The 21571-nt window shown below is 37.1% G+C and overlaps 1 protein-coding gene across 1 annotated transcript in view; it reads left to right on the top strand.

Annotated features, from left to right (window-relative positions):
• The window catches only part of MACROD2 (mono-ADP ribosylhydrolase 2), an 87701-nt gene extending 66555 nt beyond the window's left edge, over positions 1-21146 (top strand). The window contains exons 3-4 of the mRNA XM_019635238.1: positions 19245-19352; positions 21025-21146. Of these exons, the coding sequence (XP_019490783.1) occupies positions 19245-19352; positions 21025-21146 (230 nt within the window). The remainder of the gene's footprint in view (positions 1-19244; positions 19353-21024) is intronic.
• Positions 21147-21571: the final 425 nt, after the last annotated feature.

Raw genomic sequence — 21571 nt, 5'->3', positions numbered from 1 at the left:
TGCAGCCTTCGCCATCACCGGTGACCCACGGCAGCCCAGCTCCAGGTCGAGCTGTTGTTCAGCACCTCAGCTGTAGAGAGCAGTGTCACTGGACCTCATATGTGGGATCCGAACCTGGACCCTCTGGCATCCCAAGCCAGTTTTTAACCAACGTGCCACTCGGCCGGCCCTGGTATTTTATTTTAATGTTTAACAATGCAAAGAGAACTCAAGAAGTTTGTTGCAGATATTAGCATTATGCAGAAAAAGCAAGAACTAATAGTTCTTGAACTCATTTAATGTGTCAGTTCAACTTCTGCTTCTTTAAATTTGGCTTAACCCCTGTGGGCCCTGATAAGGTTGCACATAATGGAAAGTCATAGACGGTCATGTATGGCAGTTCTGGCCAGTTACCCTGGATTCCTCCTGGACATGTGGTCCACCTGTTTTGGCTTCTTATTGGCACTGGGCCTGCTGGGTGCTACTCTCTGGTGATCCTTCACACTCCCCCTTGTAATTTGCTTGACTTCTGTATACCTCTGGAGCCCTTAACTATATGTACTCACCTAGTTTTAGTGTCTTCAGAGCTTCAGGTGAGAAACTTGCTTCTCTATTCCCAGCTCATTGGTTGAGTCACCTCTGGTTTACCTGTTAGGAGAGAGGTATTTGAGCATAGTCAGTCAATATCTTTGCAAAGTAAGTATTGTGCTGGATGGCATATATGGTGCAAAGAAAGGATTCTGCCCAAACTTTCAGATTAATAGTATAATTCCCAAACTTTCAAATTAATAGTATAATTCCCACCAACTAACGTTTGTTGTGTGTTTACTATGTTCTGGGCACTGTTTCACATGCTTTACTGTGTCTTAATTTAGTTAATTCTCACAACACCCCTATAAGATAGGGACTGTCACCATTTTATAGGTGAGGCAGCTGAGGCCCAGAAAAGTGAAATTTGACCATGCCACACAGCTAGTAAGTGGCAAAACTGGGATTCAAATCTAGCCATAATGCTTCCAGAACATGTGTTTATTACCAGTATCCTATACTGAATCTTAAGAGAAGTGGATGGTACATATGTAGCTATAACACAACTAGAGATGTTCTTTTAAATAACATTAAACTACAAGATCACTTGCTAAATGTGTGAGTCATTATGGAGAGAAAGGGATGGTGGACTGCCATCAATGAGTTCTGTGACTTTGGGCAAGTAGCATAACCTCTTAGGACTTCAGTGTCTTCATCTAAAGAGCTTCAAAGTCTCTTTCAAATATTCTGTGGGATTCCAGTTTTTTCTTTTGTTAACTTAGGCCTTGTAATTCCCTCTTTCTCCTGTTTTGTTTTGATTTAGGTACCTACTACCACTTATAGCTTCTGAAAAATGTCAACTTTTCATTTAAGTTCCACCACTGAGTTATAGCTTTGTATGTGATACTTTAGAGAAGCTCATTATCATGTGCTTTACTATGTGGATTTTGACTCCTAAAGGGCAAATCGAGTTCTCGCAAACATAACCGCATTTAGTAATCAGTTGGTCAATGAATTCTGTATTTAGTGTGTATTTACTAGATATCTGCTTCTATGCTCGACCCTGTGAAATCTTGATATAAGTTAGTCGATTAATTCGTTGTTGGTTTTGGAGCATCGTCTGCTCGGAGCCCGCTCCAGACTCTTTGAAGTGTACTTTCTCTCCTGAGTCACTCTGTACTGCTCGGGCCTGCTCCCGTTGCCGTGGAGTATACTATCCTTTCCAATAAACTGCTTTTTCACCACTTTAATAAATAAATAAATAAAATAAAATAAATTAGTTCTTTTTTAGGAAATGGGAATATACCCAAATGACATTTTAAAACATTTTTTTTGTGTGTCAGAGATCAGAGACAAACACAAACACACAGTGATTAAAAAAAATTTCAAATATTTTCCCAAGATCCACAGCAACAAACATCTTTTATATTATGACCCATAAATGTGTGCATTTATGTGTATGTAACTGAAACAAAATTTTGACAGACAATACTACATGTGATGCACTGTAATATTTTAATTCTATATCATTTTGTGAAAAAGTTTATTGCAGCCTACATACTGACTTTGAAACTCACTAAAGGGCCTTAAACACAGGCGAAAAAAATACTACTTAATGAAAAAAGAAGGCAAAATTATACTTGCTACTGTTTTTCTGATTTTTTTTAGTTTGTAATATTCCTTTATTTGAATCAGCATTTATTTATCTGCTTTTATAAATTAGGGTTTCATAAACTTTAGGGAAAAAATTTGGTTCTCTTTTTTTTTTTAGTATAACCTTATGAACTTAATTGATTTTTATACAACATTAGTTGAAGTATTAGTTACATTATTTTTATATAGACTTTCAACTAAGAGCCATACTGTGTAGTCATAATTTTTAATTAAATTGATTTTTAGCAGATTATATCTTTAGGATAAAACAGATTTTTAACACTGGAGCTTCCACCACAAACTTTTTCATGGACAGTCACATTAAACTTAAAAAACAAAAAAAAGGAATGAAGTGTGTCCTTATGTAAAGAACTTATGGATCTAATTTGTTTAAACTTGTGAAACAGGTTCTGATTATGAGGCAGTATTGCTTAATGGTTAAACATTTGGGTTCTAGAACCACATTTCCAGGGTTCAGATCTCAGCTCTGTCAGTTGTAAGATCTTGGGTAAGTTAGCTTTGTAATGTCTTTGTACCTCAGTTTCCTTAAGTTACCTCAATAGGGTGGTTATAATGATTCAAAGTGTTAAAATAGAGAAAAGGCCATATAAAATAGATTGGTAAAAATTGGACCATATCATTTGGGAAAGAGGGTGAAATTAGGATGTATACAGATGGATCCATTCTTCTTATTTAGAAATATTATGCTGAGCAGCCTACACCCTGTCCTGCACACATTCCCCCCTATTCTACCATATCCATTCATTCAGAAATCTTAGGTTCTTTTAGGGGCTGTAGATATTAGACTGGAAGACTCTCTCTCCTAGGCTTACTCATAGTAGCTGTTATGCTGGGGGTGTGCAACTTCATTTTTGTGCTGTATCTTATTCAGAGTTCTCTCTTGTAACCTGACCCCCCCCCACCCTCCACCCCAGCCTTCAATCCCCATCTCCTCTTCCTTCTCCTGTCAGTTAGCTTTGCTGTGTAAAAAACCTTCCCAAAACGTAGTGGCTTAAAACAACATCCTTTTCTTTACTGCTTATTAGTCTCTGGTTAACCCGGAGGTTCTATAGTCAGCTGGTTGGCTGGAGCTTGATGGTTCTGGATAGTCTCGCTCACATGTCTGGCTGACAGTTGTCAGGCTGATTGATCTAGGGAGCCTCAGCTGGAATAGTCTGTCCCTGCACCAACTGGCCTGTTATTCTCCAGTAGGCCATCCAGGGTCTTGTCACATGGTGGTCTTGGCACAGCAAGAAAGGGCAAATACCACTCTTTAAGCCTCTGCTTGGGTCACTTTTGTTGATGTCCCCATTGGTCAAAGCAAATCACATGGAAAAGTTCAGTCATTATGGAAGAATACTATACAAGGGCATCGACACAGGGAAATGTGATTCTTTGAGAGCCTTTTTGGACTAATTTACTAAGCATATCCTGAGTTACTGAATTTTTACTACATTCTACTTCCCAATATAAGTTTTAATTGCAGTTTTATTGTTTGACATGCAAACATTTATTTTGATTTGATAAAAACTTGCTCAATTTTTTGTAATGCCATTTCAGTAACTGTTTTCTATTTCTAATAGATACTTTGGATTTATAGTCATTAATATTTTGAAACTCTACTTCCAAAATCCTATACCCAAATGCCTGTGTGAAGCCAGCCTGGTATAACTATAAACAAATATAGTGTATTCTGTTGTAAACTGGAAAGCAAAAGGTGCCTGTCCAAAGGGTGTAGCCTTTACATGTCATGTGAGGATGTGGGCCCAGTATTTTCCAGATCTTGTGATTTTTCAAGAGAAGTAGGAAATCTAAGTTTTAGTGTGAAAATCCTGATTTTGAATCCTGTCTTTTACTTAAAATTTTTAAATGCAATTTTAAAAGCAGCAATCATAACGATATTCTTCAAGATGAAGAAAATCTTATATTTGAGGTGAATTCAAGCAAACCCCGTCAATTTGTAACTTCTTTTTTAATAGATCCCAAACAGCCACCATCCAGGCCTTTCACCATTTGGTTCAAACTTGAATAGTTCCAGTCTTACCTGCCACTACTCCCCAGTCTGTGATACTCTCCATGTTCTCATCATGGATGAATCCTTACTTTTCCTCAACACATAATCTATTTTCTGCCCCAGTGACTTAGGAATGCCCATTCCTTGTCAGCCTCGTTTCACCCTACAGCACTGTGGTACTCTTACTGATTCAAACTCAGCTTGGATGTCTCCACTTTCATAAAACTTCACTGAATGTTATCTCTCTCTGTCTGAACCTCAAAGCACTTTGAGTCTTTCTCACAGCATTTATAATATTCTTCCTAGTATTGGAGTTATTTTGGTATGCTTTATTATCATTCTGCTAGATTGTGGAGTTCATATCTTGGCTGGACTTTGTATTTCCTGCATTACTCAACATAGCTGTCATGTCTGGATTTCTGCCTCCCTGATCAGGTGAGGTCTTACCCAAACATGACCACTTTGTCTGAAGGCTTCTTTGACTTTCCCTGACAGGGTTAGTTTGGAGTCCCAGGGCTGAAAAGAAAGGACACCTGTTGCTGACATTTTCATGCATGGAAGCTCTGGGGAAGTTGGTGCTAGGAAGACAAGCAGGGGGATTGAGTGTCTGGCCAGTTGAAGAAGTGAGCTGTTAAATTGGAAGGGAGAAACAGGAATCTGGAATAATAGTGTGATGATTTATTAGCCAGGCGTGGTTAAATAGAAGATGGAGGTGTGCAGATAAACAGGCTGGATGGTTTCAAGATATAATTTCAGAAGTACAGCCTACATCCTTGGGGTTCCTCTAATTTTCAGGTCGTATATACTTAAAGCCTCTTAATGAACCCAAAATTATTTTCTGAACGTCTTGATTATAAATTTAATTAATTTTAACATTAATTTCTATAGATTTTTTTTTCTTTCATGGCATGGTCTCTTACTAACTTTTATGTTTTACTTTTAGGGAGAGGGACTATTAATATGCATATGTATGCACATGGCTGGATTAAAACCAAACTAACTTTGCTGACATCCTCAGAATAGAAGAGGTCCACTGGCAGCAGGCCCCCTGTTGTGGGAAACCAGCAAACTCATTGGTGCCCTTGGTGGCTTTTCAGTATTATGTCCATGGGTGCTGAAAAACAGAGGATGTTAATATGAGGGAACATAAAAATTTGGAGCATTCCTAGGTACTGAATGTGAGCATCCTTCAGCTTCTTCGTCTTGCACATGTGATTGGAGGACCTAGTTCTGGTCCTTTAGCTGTTTAAGTGATGTTTAAAGTAGTTGGGCAGTTCCAGAAGGAAGGTGATGAGACAGTTTTGTTCAGTATATTTTAAAAAGCTTGAAATGTAAAATATAATTACAATTTTTATTAAAATTCTATTGTCAATAATTATTATAGCCTTTGAAGTTTTTAAAACAAGGAGGATGTTGGTCAGTTTATCTTAACTAGGATTTAGTTAACAAAGTTTGTTTCTCCTAATGTGTCTTCGTATCATTAGAGTGTTAATGGATGAGCTTTGACAGTTAAGTTCATGAACTTGTTGCAATGATGTTGCTAACCTTTCTTGATATCAGAGGGATTATTCATTATGAATTTGTACCAACTGGATAAATAGTTAACGAAGTTTACTATTTGGAAGTGCTGAAAAGGCTGCGTGAAAAAGTTAAACAACCTGAGCTTTTTGTCAACAATTCATGGCTCTTGCATCACGACAATGCACCAGCTCACACGGCACTGTCTGTGAGGGAGTTTTTAGCCAGTAAACAAATAACTGTATTGGCACACCCTCCTTACTCACCTGATCTGGCCTCCAATGACTTCTTTCTTTCCCCGAACATAAGGGAAATATTGAAGACATTTTGATGACATTGAGGACATTAATGATAATATGGCGACAGCTGCTTTGGCCATTCGAGAAAAAGAGTGCCAAAATTGCTTTGAAGGGTGGACTAGGCGCTGGTGTCGGTGCATAACTTCCCAAGGGAAGTACTTTGAAGGTGACAGCAGTGATATTCAGCAATGACAGCAGTGATATCCTAGCACTTTTCCTAAGAGGCGTTTGCGAACTTAATTGTAAGACCTCGTATGTTTGATTAAATTTGCTTTTGTTGTTACTATAGCATTGCATTGTATTACTACCTTATAAAATAGATCAGCATCTCTAAAATGGTTTATCCATGTCTCAAAAAAGAGGTAAAATAATAACATAAATGTCAGAACTCAGAATAAAGTGATAAATGTAATTAATAAACAGAGTCCCAGTGTAGAGTGTGTGTAGGGACAAATGAATCTACAAGTTTGATTGTTTTTGCATAAACAAAAAAGAAAATACAAATAGGGGCCGGCCGAGTGGCGCGATGGTTAAGAACTCGCTTGGGATGCCAGAGGGCCCCGGTTCGGATCCCACATATGAGGGCCAGTGACACTGCCCTCTACAGCTAAGATGCTGAACAACAGCTCAACCTGGAGCTGGGCTGCCATTAGTCGCCGGCGACGGCGTAGGCTGCAGTCCCTGTGGCAGTGCATTGCCATGGGCTACCGTGTGTGGCCAGCAGCCAGCGTGAGCGGCCAGCAGCCGCAGTGAGCGGCCGTCCAGAAGCCGGCGACTGATCTGCCTCGCCAGAGAAGAGCGCAATGATGGTGCCAACTTGGGCCAGTGAAGCAACGTCCTCCACAACTAGATTGAAGAACAAAACGACAGCAACTTGTCTGTTCCCCTTTCCCCAATTCCCCAGCACTGTTCCCATCCCCACAATTCCCCAATAAAAATCTTTAAAAAAAAAAAGAAAATACAAATAGAAGACACATGATTAATATCTGCAAATTGCTTTTATTATGAAGTCCTCTAATCCCTGGTTTGTGGTATGTTATGAAATTTTGTCAAATAGTAGCAGAAAACCACTGAGGACTTTGCACTATTTTCAAAGTATGGTAACCACTCTAGTAAACAGATGGCATTCTTTTTTCTAGAGCAAAAGCAAACAATGTTTTTGGGGTAAAATTGCTACATTTTGCAACTAACGGGAGCAACAGAGCCTAAACAACAGATACCTCATTCAAGAGTTGGATTCCGAAATAAAAACAGGTAAAATGCGCCTGCATAACTTGTTGGTTAAGAGTGTGGGCTGCCCGAGTTCGGATCCCAGGTTTGTACTTACCAGCGGTGTGTCATTGGTCAAACCACCTCGTTTCTGTATGCTTCAGCTTCCTTACCTACACAGAGGCGTAACTAGTAATATATACTACATAGATTTGTTATGAGGATTGTAGGAGCTAATATTTGTAAGCATTAGAACAGCATCTGGCATATAGTACAATACGTGCTATACGATTATTAGTTTAATAAGCTGGAACGAAACAATGTCTGTTAGAGAGAAATGTTTCTATAAAGATGAGATTATGACTTATACAAATATAAAATGAACACATATTAACAATTTTATTTAAGTCTGGTTCAAAGAAGAATTTAAAGAGCCAGCCACACGTTTATAGCCAGTAAGGAACTCTGAAAGGAAATTTACAAATAAATGCAAATTGTCCACAGGATAGTATCAGTCACGTTCAGGGGCACATACTTTATTTGCATTTCCATGGACAAGAATTATTTCATTATGTTCTGTTTTCTATAATTTATAGTAATGTAAAATAGCTTATAGACAATGAAAGGAAGATTCTGCTGATGGATGAAGCTGGACAGAACACACACTAATCTTTTTCCCCCACAAATCAAAGTCTTTCACGATTTTTCTGACATGTCAAACTATTATGAACAAACAATTATGAAACCAATGTGAAGTTAATAACATATTATCATCAGAGTAGAAGGAACAATTATTTTTAAATACCACTTTTGAATGTCACATTGTATTAACAAAACCTTTCTCTTTAACCAATCTTTAGTCAGATGCCTTTAAGCCAGCGGTTCTCAACCTGTGGGTCGCGACCCCTTTGAGGGTCGAATGACCCTTTCACAGGGGTCGCCTAAAACCATCGGAAAACAAAAAGATATTTACATTACGATTCATAACAGTAGCAAAATTACAGTTATAGAGTAGCAACGAAAATAATTTTATGGTTGGGGGTCACCACAACATGAACTGTATTAAGGGGTCGCGGCATTAGGAAGGTTGAGAACCGCTGCAAGCCCTTTTCTTTACTAGGTCCCATTCTTGCCAGAACTGCATAGCCCAGTTTTAGCAATAATTCCAAGTCAATTTAGAGAGAATTTTTTACCCTGGCTATCTGATAGTCTTATATATCTGATCTTTGAAGCTTTTCTCTTTACTCCTGACTGATAGATTAGGGATTCATTGTTGAGTTAGACTCCTGAGCCAGTGCCCTGCATCATAGTCAGCTGAAGCACGGTAAGGACAGATTTTTAATCTGAAGATTCTAAGTATACCCTCTGAAGCTAGGTTAGAGGTCCAGGCTTTTTTATTTGAAGAGTACTTGTTGGGCTGGAGATCTTTCTTCCTGGCTCTTTGTTTCGAGTGGAGATTCTCTCGTGGGCTGGAAAAGTTTTTCCTGGTTTTTTGTAAGTCTTCTCTGTTCTATTTATTTGATCCTGCTTCGTCCATGAGAACTCAGTCCACTGAAACCTCCTTCTTGAGACCCTGCTCTGCCAGCTCTGTCTACTTTTTTTCTTGTTGGCGTGACTTTACTAAGAATATTCAGAACTTCATTGGCTTCTTTGGGAAACTTAAGATCGCCCCAAACTGACTCCTCTAAGACCTCTGCCTTCCCATTGATTCCAATCCTCCTTCTTCCTTTTACCATTTTGTTCTTCCCTTCAGTTCCCTTGAATCCTTTGATATTGTCCCTCCTCAAACCTCTTCCTTCTTCATCCCTCTGTTCTCTCTGCAAGACTTTTCCTTTCTGACTTCAGCTCCTCAACTCCTTATAATCACTTGCACTTTGGGCCCCTGCCCCCAATCAGGGATCCCAGAAACTGAAAAGGAAACAATGGTGATTTGGAAGCAGACTGGATGTTTTATCCACTCAGATAAGTTTTGAAGACATCCGGACAGCTGCTTGATGTCTTCTCAGTCAGTTTCTCACCTAAGATGTAGTCCACAGCCTCCATAAGGTTACATATTGGTACAAATGAAAAATCTCCAAAGTCTTCTCCACAAATATTGGTAAAAAGCATTAGTCCTCATATTGAACAGATAACCTTATCTTGCTCATTTTGCCAGAAACATAAACATAATTTGGATAAAAATATCAAGGGAACAAAGACCAGAATGTATTGCTGTGTTTACCTGATTCATGGCTAAAGTTTTAGAATGAAAGCTGTAAGATCTGCTTTCATCTGCCTGTATGTATGTTTATATATGTATGTATGTTATGTATATGTGATATTTTTCTATTTTTGAATGAAATTACAGAATTAATTCATAAAGTTCCATAAAGGATCTCTATTCAAATTGGCTTAGAGATAAATGAGCACTTATATAAATTAAATATTCCTAAAACTTTGGGAAATATAGAAACTAATTCAAATGCTTTTCAAGTCCATGTGACTTAGATAAATCTTTGGTAAATAAAGCTAGTTTCATATCATTAGTTTAATAAAAATAGGTGTCTTCTGAGTTATTAGCAGTAAGTATAATATGAACACACATCTTTGTTGTACTTGGTGGGTTTACTAGGCAAATAATCTTATATGTACTAGATGTTTAAGATTATGAAAATTATAAACCAAGACCAAATGTATAAGTAAAGATACAGTAAAAATGAATTGTTTGGTATCCATGACTTCTCGTATATCAAGAATAGCAGTAAAAGGGCCAGCCGAGTGGCGCATTGGTTAAGTACTGGCTTGGGACGCCAGAGAGCCCCGGTTTGGATCCCACATATGAGGGCCAGTGACACTGCCCTCTAGAGCTGAGAGGCTGAACAACAGCTCGACCTGGAGCTGGGCTGCCTTGAGTCACCTGCGACGGCAGGTGGGTTGCTGTGGGCTACCGTGTGTAGCCAGCAGCCAGCATGAGCAGCCAGCAGCCGCTGTGAGCGGCCGTCCAGAAGCCAGCGACTGATCTGCCTCTCCCGGGAAGAGCGCAATGATGGTGCCAGCTTGGGCCAGTGAAGCGATGTCCTCCACAACTAGACTGAAGAACAAAATAAGGACAGCTACTTGTCTGTTCCCCTTCCCCCAACTCCCCAATAAAAATCTTAAAAAAAAAATAGCAGTAAAAGAAAAATCATGTATTTAACTTCTTTAGGTTTTACTTTTTGTGATGCTTGCCTAACATGCATGTGCTGAAAAAATAGTTATAAGGGAAATAGATATGATGGCTAGTTTTGTATAATGTTATAGTATGTCTGCCTAAAAATAGTTTTCAACATATTTTTAGTACCTTGCAACCTTAGTCTTATACCAAATTAATTTAAGTAATAGATATTTACTTAAAAACTAGATTATTTCTAAGCAAAATTAATTACTGAACATGAGTTTAAGTTTATACACTTTTGACTTATTTTAGTATAGTATGGAGAAACTGAATGTATTTGAGTCTGCTGATAAACATGTTCTTTTGCCACATTAAAAAGTTGTAGTAGGGCTGGCCGAGTGGCTCAGTTGGTTAAGAGCTCACTCAAGAATGCGAGCTCTGAGCAACAGCGGTTCGATGCCCGGCCCGAGCTGAGCTGCCAACAGGTGGCACAATGGCTCAGCTAAAAAAAAAATTGTACTAAAGGGCTGGCCGAATGGCGTGTTGGTTAAGAGCTGGCCGGACGCCAGCTCTGAGCAGGAGTCCCCGGTTGGGATCCCACATGAGGGCTAGTGATGCTGTGCCCTCTATAGCTAAGATGGTGAACAACAGCTTGACCTGGAGCTGGGCTGTTGTGAGTTGCCAGCGACTGCGTAGGCTGCAGTGGGGCTGCAGTGGGCTGCCGTAAGCTACCGTGAGTGGCCGGCAGCCAGTGTGAGCTGCTGTGAGCCGCCATGAATGGCTGTCCAGTGGCTGGTGACAGATCTGCCTCACCCAGGAAGAGCGCAATGATAATACCAACATGGGCCAGTGAAGCGACGTCCTCCACAACTAGACTGAAGAACAAAAGGACAGCAATTTGTCTGTTCCCCATCCCCGATTCCCCAATGCTGTTCTCCTCCACCAATTCCCCAATAAAATCTTAAAAAAAAACCAAACAGTTCTATAAAGAAATGCCTCTAGAAATTGAGATGTATGTTCATAAAACTTGCTTGTCTGCTATAGAATGCTGGTATGTGACAATTTACGATTATCTACTTCTTAGTCTTCTCTGTAACATAAAGGATGCTGATGGTTAAAATTATAATTAATACATGTAAATGAAAATACTAAAAATAACAAGGATGAAGAGAAACAACCCTTTATGCAAAGTTTACAAGGAATGAAGGATTTTGTTGTTGTTGTTAAGAGTCATTTTGTCCTAAATAAAGATCACTGGTTATTCCAGAATGAAAAAGAGGAAAAATATAGGAAAAGCTTGAATGAATATAGAGAGTTATAGAAGGTTTGCAGATGAGAAATTTTATGTGTGATCAAATTGGCTAGGATGGAATGTATTTATTAAGTTTTTAAAATAAGCTCAATAATGTACTGAATCAAAACTAGAGTTGGGTTTTCTCTCTGTTAAAATTACAGAGATTTCTTGGATTATTGGTCTGTTCTTTTTCTTTTTAATTTTCAAAAAATTATTTTTCAATTACAGTTGGCATTCAATGTTATATTAGTCTCAGGTATACAACATAATGATTAGACTTTTATACTGTAATTACTCTGACAAGTCTACTACCTGTCTGTTACCACATATAGTAATTACAATATTATTGTCTATATTCCCTATATTATAGTTTACAGCACTGTGACTATTTATAACTGGCATTTTGTACTTCCTAATCCCTTTAACCTTTTTCTTCCATTTCCTCCAACTCCCTATCTGGTGACCATCAATTTGTTCTCTGTATCAATGAGTTTGTTTTGTTTGTTCATGTTATTTTGTTTTTTAGATCCCACATATAAATGAAATAATATGGTATTTGTTTTTCTCTGTCTGACTTATTTCACTTAGCATAATACCCTGTAGATCAATCTATGTTGTCAGAAATGGGAAGGTTTTGTTTTTTTTTATGGCTGAGTAATATCCATAGTGTATATGAGGTATGATAAAAAATACAGTGAATGTTTAAATTTAAAAAATTATTACAGTAAAAGACACATTGCCATTAATTTCCCTCAAAATACTCCCTCTCGCTTCAAACACACTTATCCCATCATTCTTGACACTTTCTGAAGCAGTTCTGGAAGTCCTCTTTTGTGAGTGTGTTTACTTCATCCTCCATCATAACAATGCTCTGTGTCACACATTGCTTTTGGTATGACAGTTTCTGTCAAATAAAAACATTAGGGTGTGTCCTCATCCACCTTATTCACCAGATCTGGCACCATGCAACTTCTGACTCTTCTCCAAAGTCAAAATGACCATGAAAGGAAAATATTTTGAATCTTTAGGACATTGAGGCAGCCGAAGCAGCCATGACAGCTCAACTGAAGACCCTCATGAAAGAGGACCCCTGGAAAATCTTAAAGGATTTGTTCTTTTACTTTGTAAAAAAAGGAATGTTAAAAATAATTTGCTTTACTTGGTATGGTAAATTGCATAGGAAACATTGTCAAGTAAGAAGTTATGCTTAACCTTCCCTAGGTTGTATTTGTATGGGTAAATATTATTAATATAGATAGTATTTTAGAAATCATGTGAAGTTCATAGAAATTAACCGGTAGCTTTTTGTCCATATGTTCTGGTATAATGTATTAGTAGTAATTCTAGTTATTTAAATAACGTATATCATAGAAATAACCAAATTCCTTCATCAATTGTATTATTTTTTATAATGAATTCTCTTCAGATCTTTAACCATTTGAAGTCTTTTATTATCCATAGTTTTTTTATTCTGATTCTTCCCTGAAAGCCCTTGTAGTCAGCTACAGGAAAGAGTGCTTTGTCTTCAACAAAAAGTGACTAATTCAGAGACCCATGGAAAGGACTTTGACAGGCTCTCTGGGGCACAGGCTTCTGAAGGCATTATTGCTTAAATGTAATAACTTTGAGACCATGCCACTAGACTGAGTAAGGATTTCCAGAGGTAATGGAAAAGCTAACTGGTTCATAAAACAGCTAACCCAAGATAAAGCAGAACAAGAATCAAATGCTGTGAAAAGCATTTAGTAAAACAGAATAGAGAATTCAGAAATAGATCTCAGATCTCATATTAAGAAATAGATCTTAATATGGTTGTTGGTATAATGGAGTAAGAAAAGTATATGGGTTTTTATTTGTTGTTTTAATAAATTAATGCTAGAAAAAAAGTCACATGGGACTGAGTGAACTAATGAAGAATGATTATGGTTTTTATGGTTATTGTTTTGGAACATTGCTGGTTCTTTAATTATTTATTTAAAGAACTCCTTTTTCTCTTTTCCTAAGCTGCTTATAACTCATGACAATTTATTAGATTTTACTTTAATAAACAGAAATGAAACATTTATTTTTTTCTCCTTACCCAGTCCCTCCAGAATTCAGAAACTTTATTGAGTATTCTTATTTTCATGGCAATAAAATTATTTTTAGAAGTTCAAAAAGAATCGGTCCTCCTTGTAATAGGACATAATTGAAATTGAAAAAATTGATTGTATAACCAAGATCTTGACTGAAATGTTGTTATATTTGAGAAAGATGTATAGAATCAGATATTATCAGACAGTTTTAAGGAACCAATGTTGACTTTATAGAGCCAATGCTTACAAAGCACTTTTGGAAAAACCGGTCTGGATCTGGTTTACAGGGTTTTAACCTTATAGATGAGTAAGGAGGGTCACTTTCTGCAAGCCCAGGAACTTTAGGATATATTAGGGAACTTGAGAAGAGAGGAATTCACCCAAATATATGAGGTCAGACAATTAAGTTTGCGAACTTATTGCAATAATGTTGCTAACCTTTTTTGATATCAGAGGGATTATTCATTATGAATTTTTACCAACAGGACAAACAGTAAACCAAGTTTACTATTTGGAAGTTCTGAAAAAGCTGTGTGAAAGTTATATGACCAAACTGTTTGCCAACAATTCATGGCTCTTGCATCATGACAATACACCAGCTCACACAGCACTGTCTGTGAGGGAGTTTTTAGCCAGTAAACAAATAAATGTATTGGAACACCCTCCCTAGTCACCTGATCTGGCCTCCAATGACTTATTTTTTTACCCAGAGATAAAGGAATATTGAAAGGAAGACATTTTGATGAGATTCAGGACATCAAGGGTAATACGGCAACAGCTCTGATGACCATTCCAGAAAAAGAGTTCCAAAATTGATTTGAAGGGTGGAGTAGGCACTGGCATGGTGCATAGCTTCCCAAGGGGAATACTTTGAAGGTGACAGTAGTGATATTCAGCCATGAGGTATATAGCACTTTTTCTAGGATGAGTTCATGAACTGAATTATCTGCTGAACCTTCATATTGGTATTACAGGCTAAATCTGGTGGTGAGTTCTTGGCTTGGCTTGCTATCCTTGAGAAACTTTTAAAAGTCTGATCTGAGATTCTTTATGAAAAGTTCCAGGGAAGCAAACTCAAAAGGCCTAAGTGATCAATTACCATTCATGCTGCATTTATGTAAATAATGAGGCCAGATCTAATGAGAGCATACTTATTTTGTAAACAAGAATATAAAGGAGGGGGTGACTCTAGGGAGACACTTTATGTTTCAGTGGAAAACTATAGTGTACCTCTGTGGATTATTAAATTCTAGTCCTATTCAATGTCTTGCACATTTTGTTAATTCTAGATTCTTCCAGTATCTGGCTACAACTCACCAAAATCTTTTCAGTTTTCCTCCCCTGCGTCTGATCTGGCATCACTAAGAACTAAAACTGCCCTTTCCTGAGTCCCTGCAAGACGAAGCTGGATGACCTGATATAAACATCAAAGAAATCACCGCAACAGATCACGTGTGGTCAGCCTTCCTGCCTGTTGTTGTGTGGGCCATTCAGAAAGTTTGCTGGAACACCTGATGCCATCACCAAAGGCATTCAAACTGCAAACAATGCATTGAGCCCAACATAAAGAAATCTTCTCAATCATCTGCCCTCTGGACTCATAAACTGGTTTATATTGACGCTCCATCCATTAACCTTTATTTCTCTTTTTTCATAGAAATACCCCTCACTAAATGCGTGACTGCTCACACCACCTAGTAAATACCCTCTACTACCAAGTCTTAATTGATGGTTTAGTTGGTCCTTAATGAACAAAAGGCAATCTAATGAGAAATGGACTTACATTGATCAAAAGAAAGGAGAATGTTTCTTCTTTTCTTGAATAAGGGAAGAAACTGACAAAGCGTGTCTCCTTCACTAAACTTTAGTGAGGTTCCACTAAGCCCTTTTCTCTATTAGGCTGCATCCTTGACAGACATGCGTAGTACACTTTTAGCAAGAATCCTGTTAAATCAATTTAGAGAGAATTCCCCACCCTTGATATTTAATAACCCTAAATATCTGATCAAATTACCTGTCCCCAACACCCCAGATAATATCTGATTACTCTGCCTTCAGCAGGAATCCTTAATCTGTTCAATCAGAATTTTCCTCCCACCCCAGTTTTTTCTTTTGGTAATTTCCCTTTGACGCTCTCTATTCCTTGGCTATAAATCCCCACTTGTCTTTGCTGTATTGGGAATTGAGCCCAGTTCAGTACTGAGGTCTCTTTTCTCCTACTGTAGTCATTTCTGAATAAAATTTGTTTTTATCACTTTACTGTCTAGCTCTGTCTGTTTTTCTGACAATATCAATAGCATACAGTCTGGAAGAACATTTACTATCCTATCTACATACTGACAAATATTTCAACTTGCATTTGGAGAAAGCCAGTTATATTCAAAATCTGAATTGGTGCTTTGTGTACATGTAGAATGTTCATGAGGGAGCAATACTTGACAATTTTCTGTCTTATTTGTTACTGGAAACCCAGAATATGGGAAAGACGCACTAGGATCAGGGCTGATAGAACATAGTTGTATGAAAAGGAAGACAATGCATTGCTATTCCAATAAAAGAAGTGGCCTCAAGTGGTAATTTACATTGTTATGTTTACAGAGAACAGTTGCTTTTGGTTTATTGTTGAAGCAAATACTGATAATTATTAATACTGTCAATTGTAACTTTTGAGTACATTTCTGTCTTTTTGACAAACCACTTGAGGAATTGGGCAGCAAGTATAAGTCTAGCTATGAGGAAAAATGATGCTCGTGAATTTTTAAAATGAGAGAAAGACATAGAAATATTCCTTCATGATGGTGATAATACTAATAAGACTATTTTGAGTAACTTACTTGACTGACATGTCATAGTAGTATATGTGATATATTGAACTGTTTAAATCTTTACTTTAGGCTCAAATTATCCCATTTTTAAAATTTGCCGATGAGAGATTAGGATTTATTTTAAGAAAACTGAACTGTGGTATAAATGGTTTAAACTTCGATGCTTTCCATTACTTAACAATTTTTTCACTTTTGGAGAAAGAAATACATGTTTATTGTCACATATGTTTAAGAGTCACATTATTCCAAATGCAATATTGTATACATAATGCTTCATGAAAAAAGTGAAGAAATACTTTTTAGAACTAAATGCAACTAGAGTATGGATTAAGAATCTGTTAACTCTGCCTCCCAAGTTGAAACAAATTTTCTGCTTTCATTTGTGGTATGCTTATCAATTTAATGCCTGATGGAGTTCTCAAACTCATCATCAGTGAGAATCTTTATACTTTCTAGGTTCAAATAGACCAAATATCCAGAATTTTCTGACAAATCCACTAAATATTTGTTGTCATTTGGAAATCAGGACTTTCTAATTTTGGTAAAAGTAATAAGAATAGAAACTGATTGGCTGTGGAAATCAAGGTTTTCTGGCTTAAAGATTTTGTAATTCGGCCAGTCACTGACAGATTGGTAAGAGCACAAAAAATCCATTTTCTTTCATGGATAGGAAATATAATAATAATAATAATAATAAAAAATATATTGATACTTTATTCAAAACAAATTTTCCTTTGGCTATTGGGTCCCAAAGACAAATTAAGTGATTTGTAACCTATCACCTCTAATTCCCCAGATATTTAAAAATTGCATGCTCCTCTGAGAGTGTGATAGTGAATTAATAGCATTATCTTTCCCACTGAAAGATTTGCACAGACCATAAATACTTTCAAAAGTTTGAGTTCATAAACCAACTTTCCTAGAGGTATATTAAAAAGCTTTTTAAGCATAACAATTTAATGTATTTTAAATCATTAATTCCATACAGCTTTAATATGTCTTAACATTACTATTTGTTAAAAATACATGAAAATTCAAGTTATAGTATTGTTCTAAAACATTTAGAAATACGTCAGGTTTTAGAATGTAATATATTTTTAATTATTATTTTTATTGTGAAATACAAATTTTTTAGAATTAGTTTTAGCTGTACAACACAGTGCAATAGTTATACTTTTACCCCTCAGAGTGACAACCCCCCTCCCCCAATCTGCCACCACACTTCCTCCCCTAATATCATACATATCTATTACAATTCCCTTGACTCCACTTCCGCACTATACTCCATGTCCCATGACTAAATATATATATATATATATATATATATATATATATATATGTATATATATATATATATTCACTTATAGTTGACATACAATATTATACAACGTCAGCTTCAGGTGTATAGAATGTAATATTTTGGCTTTTTTAAATTATACCAAGCTTGCTGGCTATTGTGTAGAGGACGGAGAGCTATTTTTCTTTTAAATCTCGCAGCGCCCTCTAGAGTGAAAGGTTAATACAATTTGTTAAGGAAGGAGTGGTTTCACACATTGAAATATTCTTTTTTTTTTTTTAAAGATTTTATTGGGGAATTGGGGAAGGGGACCAGCCAGGTTGTTGTTCTTCAATCTTTGTTGTGGAGGGCGCCAGTCGCCATCTGGCTTCCCTATGGCAGTCCGTGGCCTCTAAGCTCAAGGCACTGTGTTCAATCTTAGTTGTGGGTGGGCTTAGCCACCATCCCATGCGGGAGGTGAACCAGCAGCCTTGTTGTTAAGAACACAAACTCTATCCACTGAGCCATCCGGGCGGCAGCTCAGCTCAAGGTGCTAAGTTCAGTCTTAGTTGTGGGTGGGCGTAGCCCACCATCTAACAGGCAATCTTGTTGTTACACCAGCTGAGCCATCCTGTCACCTGTTGGCAGCTCAGCAACAGCTCAGCTCGGGTGCAGTGTCACTGGCCCATGTGGGAATTGAACTGGTGGCCCTGTTGCTCAGAGCTCACGCTCTTAAGCCAACTCTTAACCAACTGAGCCGCTCAACTGGCCCCAAATATTCTTGATCCATTTCATTCTGAGGGACAGCTTGTTACTTAGACATAGCAAAGAGCTAAACCTAAATTTTTTTGGTCTGAGTGAATATTCTTTTCAAGAATGCCTTTTAGGTAACTGGAACAAAATAGAAATAAGCTCATTCACTGTGAAAATTTATTTTGTCTTGGTATTTGCACATCTTTTTCCTATCTCCTTGTCAAACTAATGGTACATAATTTTATTTTAAAACTGGTGTTTAATATTAATAGTATGAAAGGGTTGGCTGAGTGGCTCAGTTGGTTAAGAACTTGCTCAAGAGTGCGAGCTCTGAGCAACAGTGGTTCAATGCCCGGCCCGAGCTTAGCTGCCGCTCAGCTGAACTGCCAACAGGTGGCAGGATGGCTCAGCTAAAAAATAATAATAATAATAATAAATAATAGCACATGTCAAATTTTTTGTTGACTAATATGTCTAAATTTATTGAATGCCTGTTATATATGTGATACTACATTTGTATTGAGGAATACACAATTTATAGTGAACAAGTCACATCCCTGGCATTTACACATTTATTTCCAGTTGTATAATGTATCAGAGTGTGACTCATACTGGCTTTTGTATAAAAATTGTCTTCATTAAATTAATTAAGAATATTGCTATTAATATTGTTACTTTTTTATTACAGAAGAAAATACTCAGGAAACATCACAGGTGAAGAAAAGTTTGAATGAAAAAGTTTCTCTCTATAGAGGTGACATCACATTGCTAGAGGTAGATGCTATAGTCAATGCGGGTGAGTAGTTGATTTTTTTGTGATGTATTTGTTATATGAATATTTATTATTTAAAATATTTTTTCAAAAACAGGGATGTAAGTATTTTAGAAAAAGATATCTTTCCTGGTATAGAAATGTCTTATGCATTTCCTTTCTTGATTAAAAACGTTGAGGATTTATTTTGTGTATGTGTCGCAGTTAGTGTGCTGAATCTACATAATATCCACACTGACTTGAGACTAGGACACTCGCACTTAAACCACTAGAAAGTGACAGATTGTTGCAGAAAGTTGAGAAAGAAATTTAGCAGCTATATTATTGTTAGTTTTATGCTTGGGTTAACAGTTGGCCAACATAAAAACCAGTTCATCAAGCTTTTTTTTAGAATAGGTTGTAAAGAGATGATTGAACACCAGACAGAAGTAAAATATAAATAATTTTTTTCTGTGCTTTCCTAACCTCAGTTATTTGGTTTCAACTTTTCATGTTAGTTATGAAATGCTTTGTTTTAATTATTTTAATAATTATCTAAGTAATTTTCATATTTGAGCACTGGGAAAATAACAGTGTTATATATGGTAGTCTGTATCTCATATATTTTATTATGTGGCTGTGTATCAAAAAATACGTAATAGTTGTATTTCTATAAAAATAAATATTGACTTTATTAAAAAAGTTATTTCAATAAGGGGAAGAGGACTATTGAAATAAGATGAGGGAGAATACTGCAATGGGAAGAACCACTTCAACCATGAGATCTATAAGTATCTCAAAGGTCAAGCAGAATAGGGCTTTTCTTTTATAGAGGAGAGTAAACAGGCTAGAAAGAACTGGGTGTGGGGCAATGGGATGGTTATGTGGCATGATCAGACAGTTGATCAGGGAATGTTTTTCCCTGAGGTCCATGGACTCTTGAGAGGGGTTAGTAAGGAGGGGTTCTTCACCTTCCATTCTCAAGGATGGGCCAAAGCTAGGGGGCTTGGAGGAAGGAGAGAAGCTTGCCTAAAATTTGATCAAGTCCAGACATTGACCAACCAGAGTGGTCAATGGGGACAAATAGTTCAGTTAATCATTTATAAGTCAAAAAATGGGAATTTGGAGGGTCTGTGCCTTGGCCTTATCATAGGTTACAAGGAGTCAGTCATTTGTGAGTTTTATTTAAGTTGTATGTGGGAGAACGGTTCTTTGCAGTAAGCTGTTTCTTGAATACAAAAGGGTGGCGGTTAATTTCTTGAATGTCCCTGTTTTCCAGAGGTACAGGATTCAGGTAAAGTTCAACTTTGTCTTCAGGTTTCTCCTGATAATGACTAAATTCACACAGGATAGTAGGAACATGCCTTAGTAGGTAAACAGAAGGGTCTCATGGAGAACTGGAACATTGTTCATGATATAGCATAGTTGTGGTGACTTAACAGGAGCTGGAAGTCTAGTCAGCTTGTTCCTCCCTGAGCACTGGCTGTCAGTTGCTTTGTACTGTATATGCTTTGCCATAATCAGATCTCAGTTCTTCTCTTTCTCTTCTGATGCATCTCTACTTCCTTTATCCTCTGCTACCTCTCTAAAGTGTAAAACCATTTATGAGAGGGGATCTATTTGGGTCATCTAATGTCCACCCGATATGAATCACTCCTTCTGGATATAATTCCATCTTCAGATCACTTCATAGGTTACAGGTCTCCCTTATATCTAGTCTCTACAGACTGTTCATCTGTGGCCTGGGTATCAAGATGCTTTTCTCAGATCTGTGGGGCCTCTGGAGAAGATAGGCCCTTGAAAGAATCTCACGAACTTTTCTGCAGTACAGAGGTTTAATCAGACATGACTGTAATAATTACATCATCAATGATTTGTTATACCCCAAATTCTGTAAATATGTGAGCTTTAATTAAAAAAACGAAAAGCTCATATATATGTACATATATATCTATATCTATCTCCATATAGCTATATCAATCATCTATCTATCTATCTATTTATATTATATACCACGAACCTTTCTATATACTCTTGTAATTTTTAGCCATTGATCCAAGTTTCTAAGTTTTGCTCTGTGGAGCATAACTGATACTTGTATTTTCATCTTAAATACCTGAAGGTGACTTTCCTGAGTTGTCTCTTTCTTGTTATTAACATAATATTAAATTTGCCACGTTAGCACATTTATTAATAATAGCAGTAATTATGGTTTTTCTTGGGTTTTATTAAATGTATACATGTTTATCTCCCTCTTGAGGCTA

This window comes from Hipposideros armiger, unplaced genomic scaffold (genome assembly GCF_001890085.2).
Source record: "Hipposideros armiger isolate ML-2016 unplaced genomic scaffold, ASM189008v1 scaffold_20, whole genome shotgun sequence".
Classification (NCBI taxonomy): Eukaryota; Metazoa; Chordata; class Mammalia; order Chiroptera; family Hipposideridae; genus Hipposideros; species Hipposideros armiger.
The sequence above is the reverse complement of the archived record's forward strand: the minus strand, read 5'-3'. Positions and strand labels throughout refer to the sequence as shown.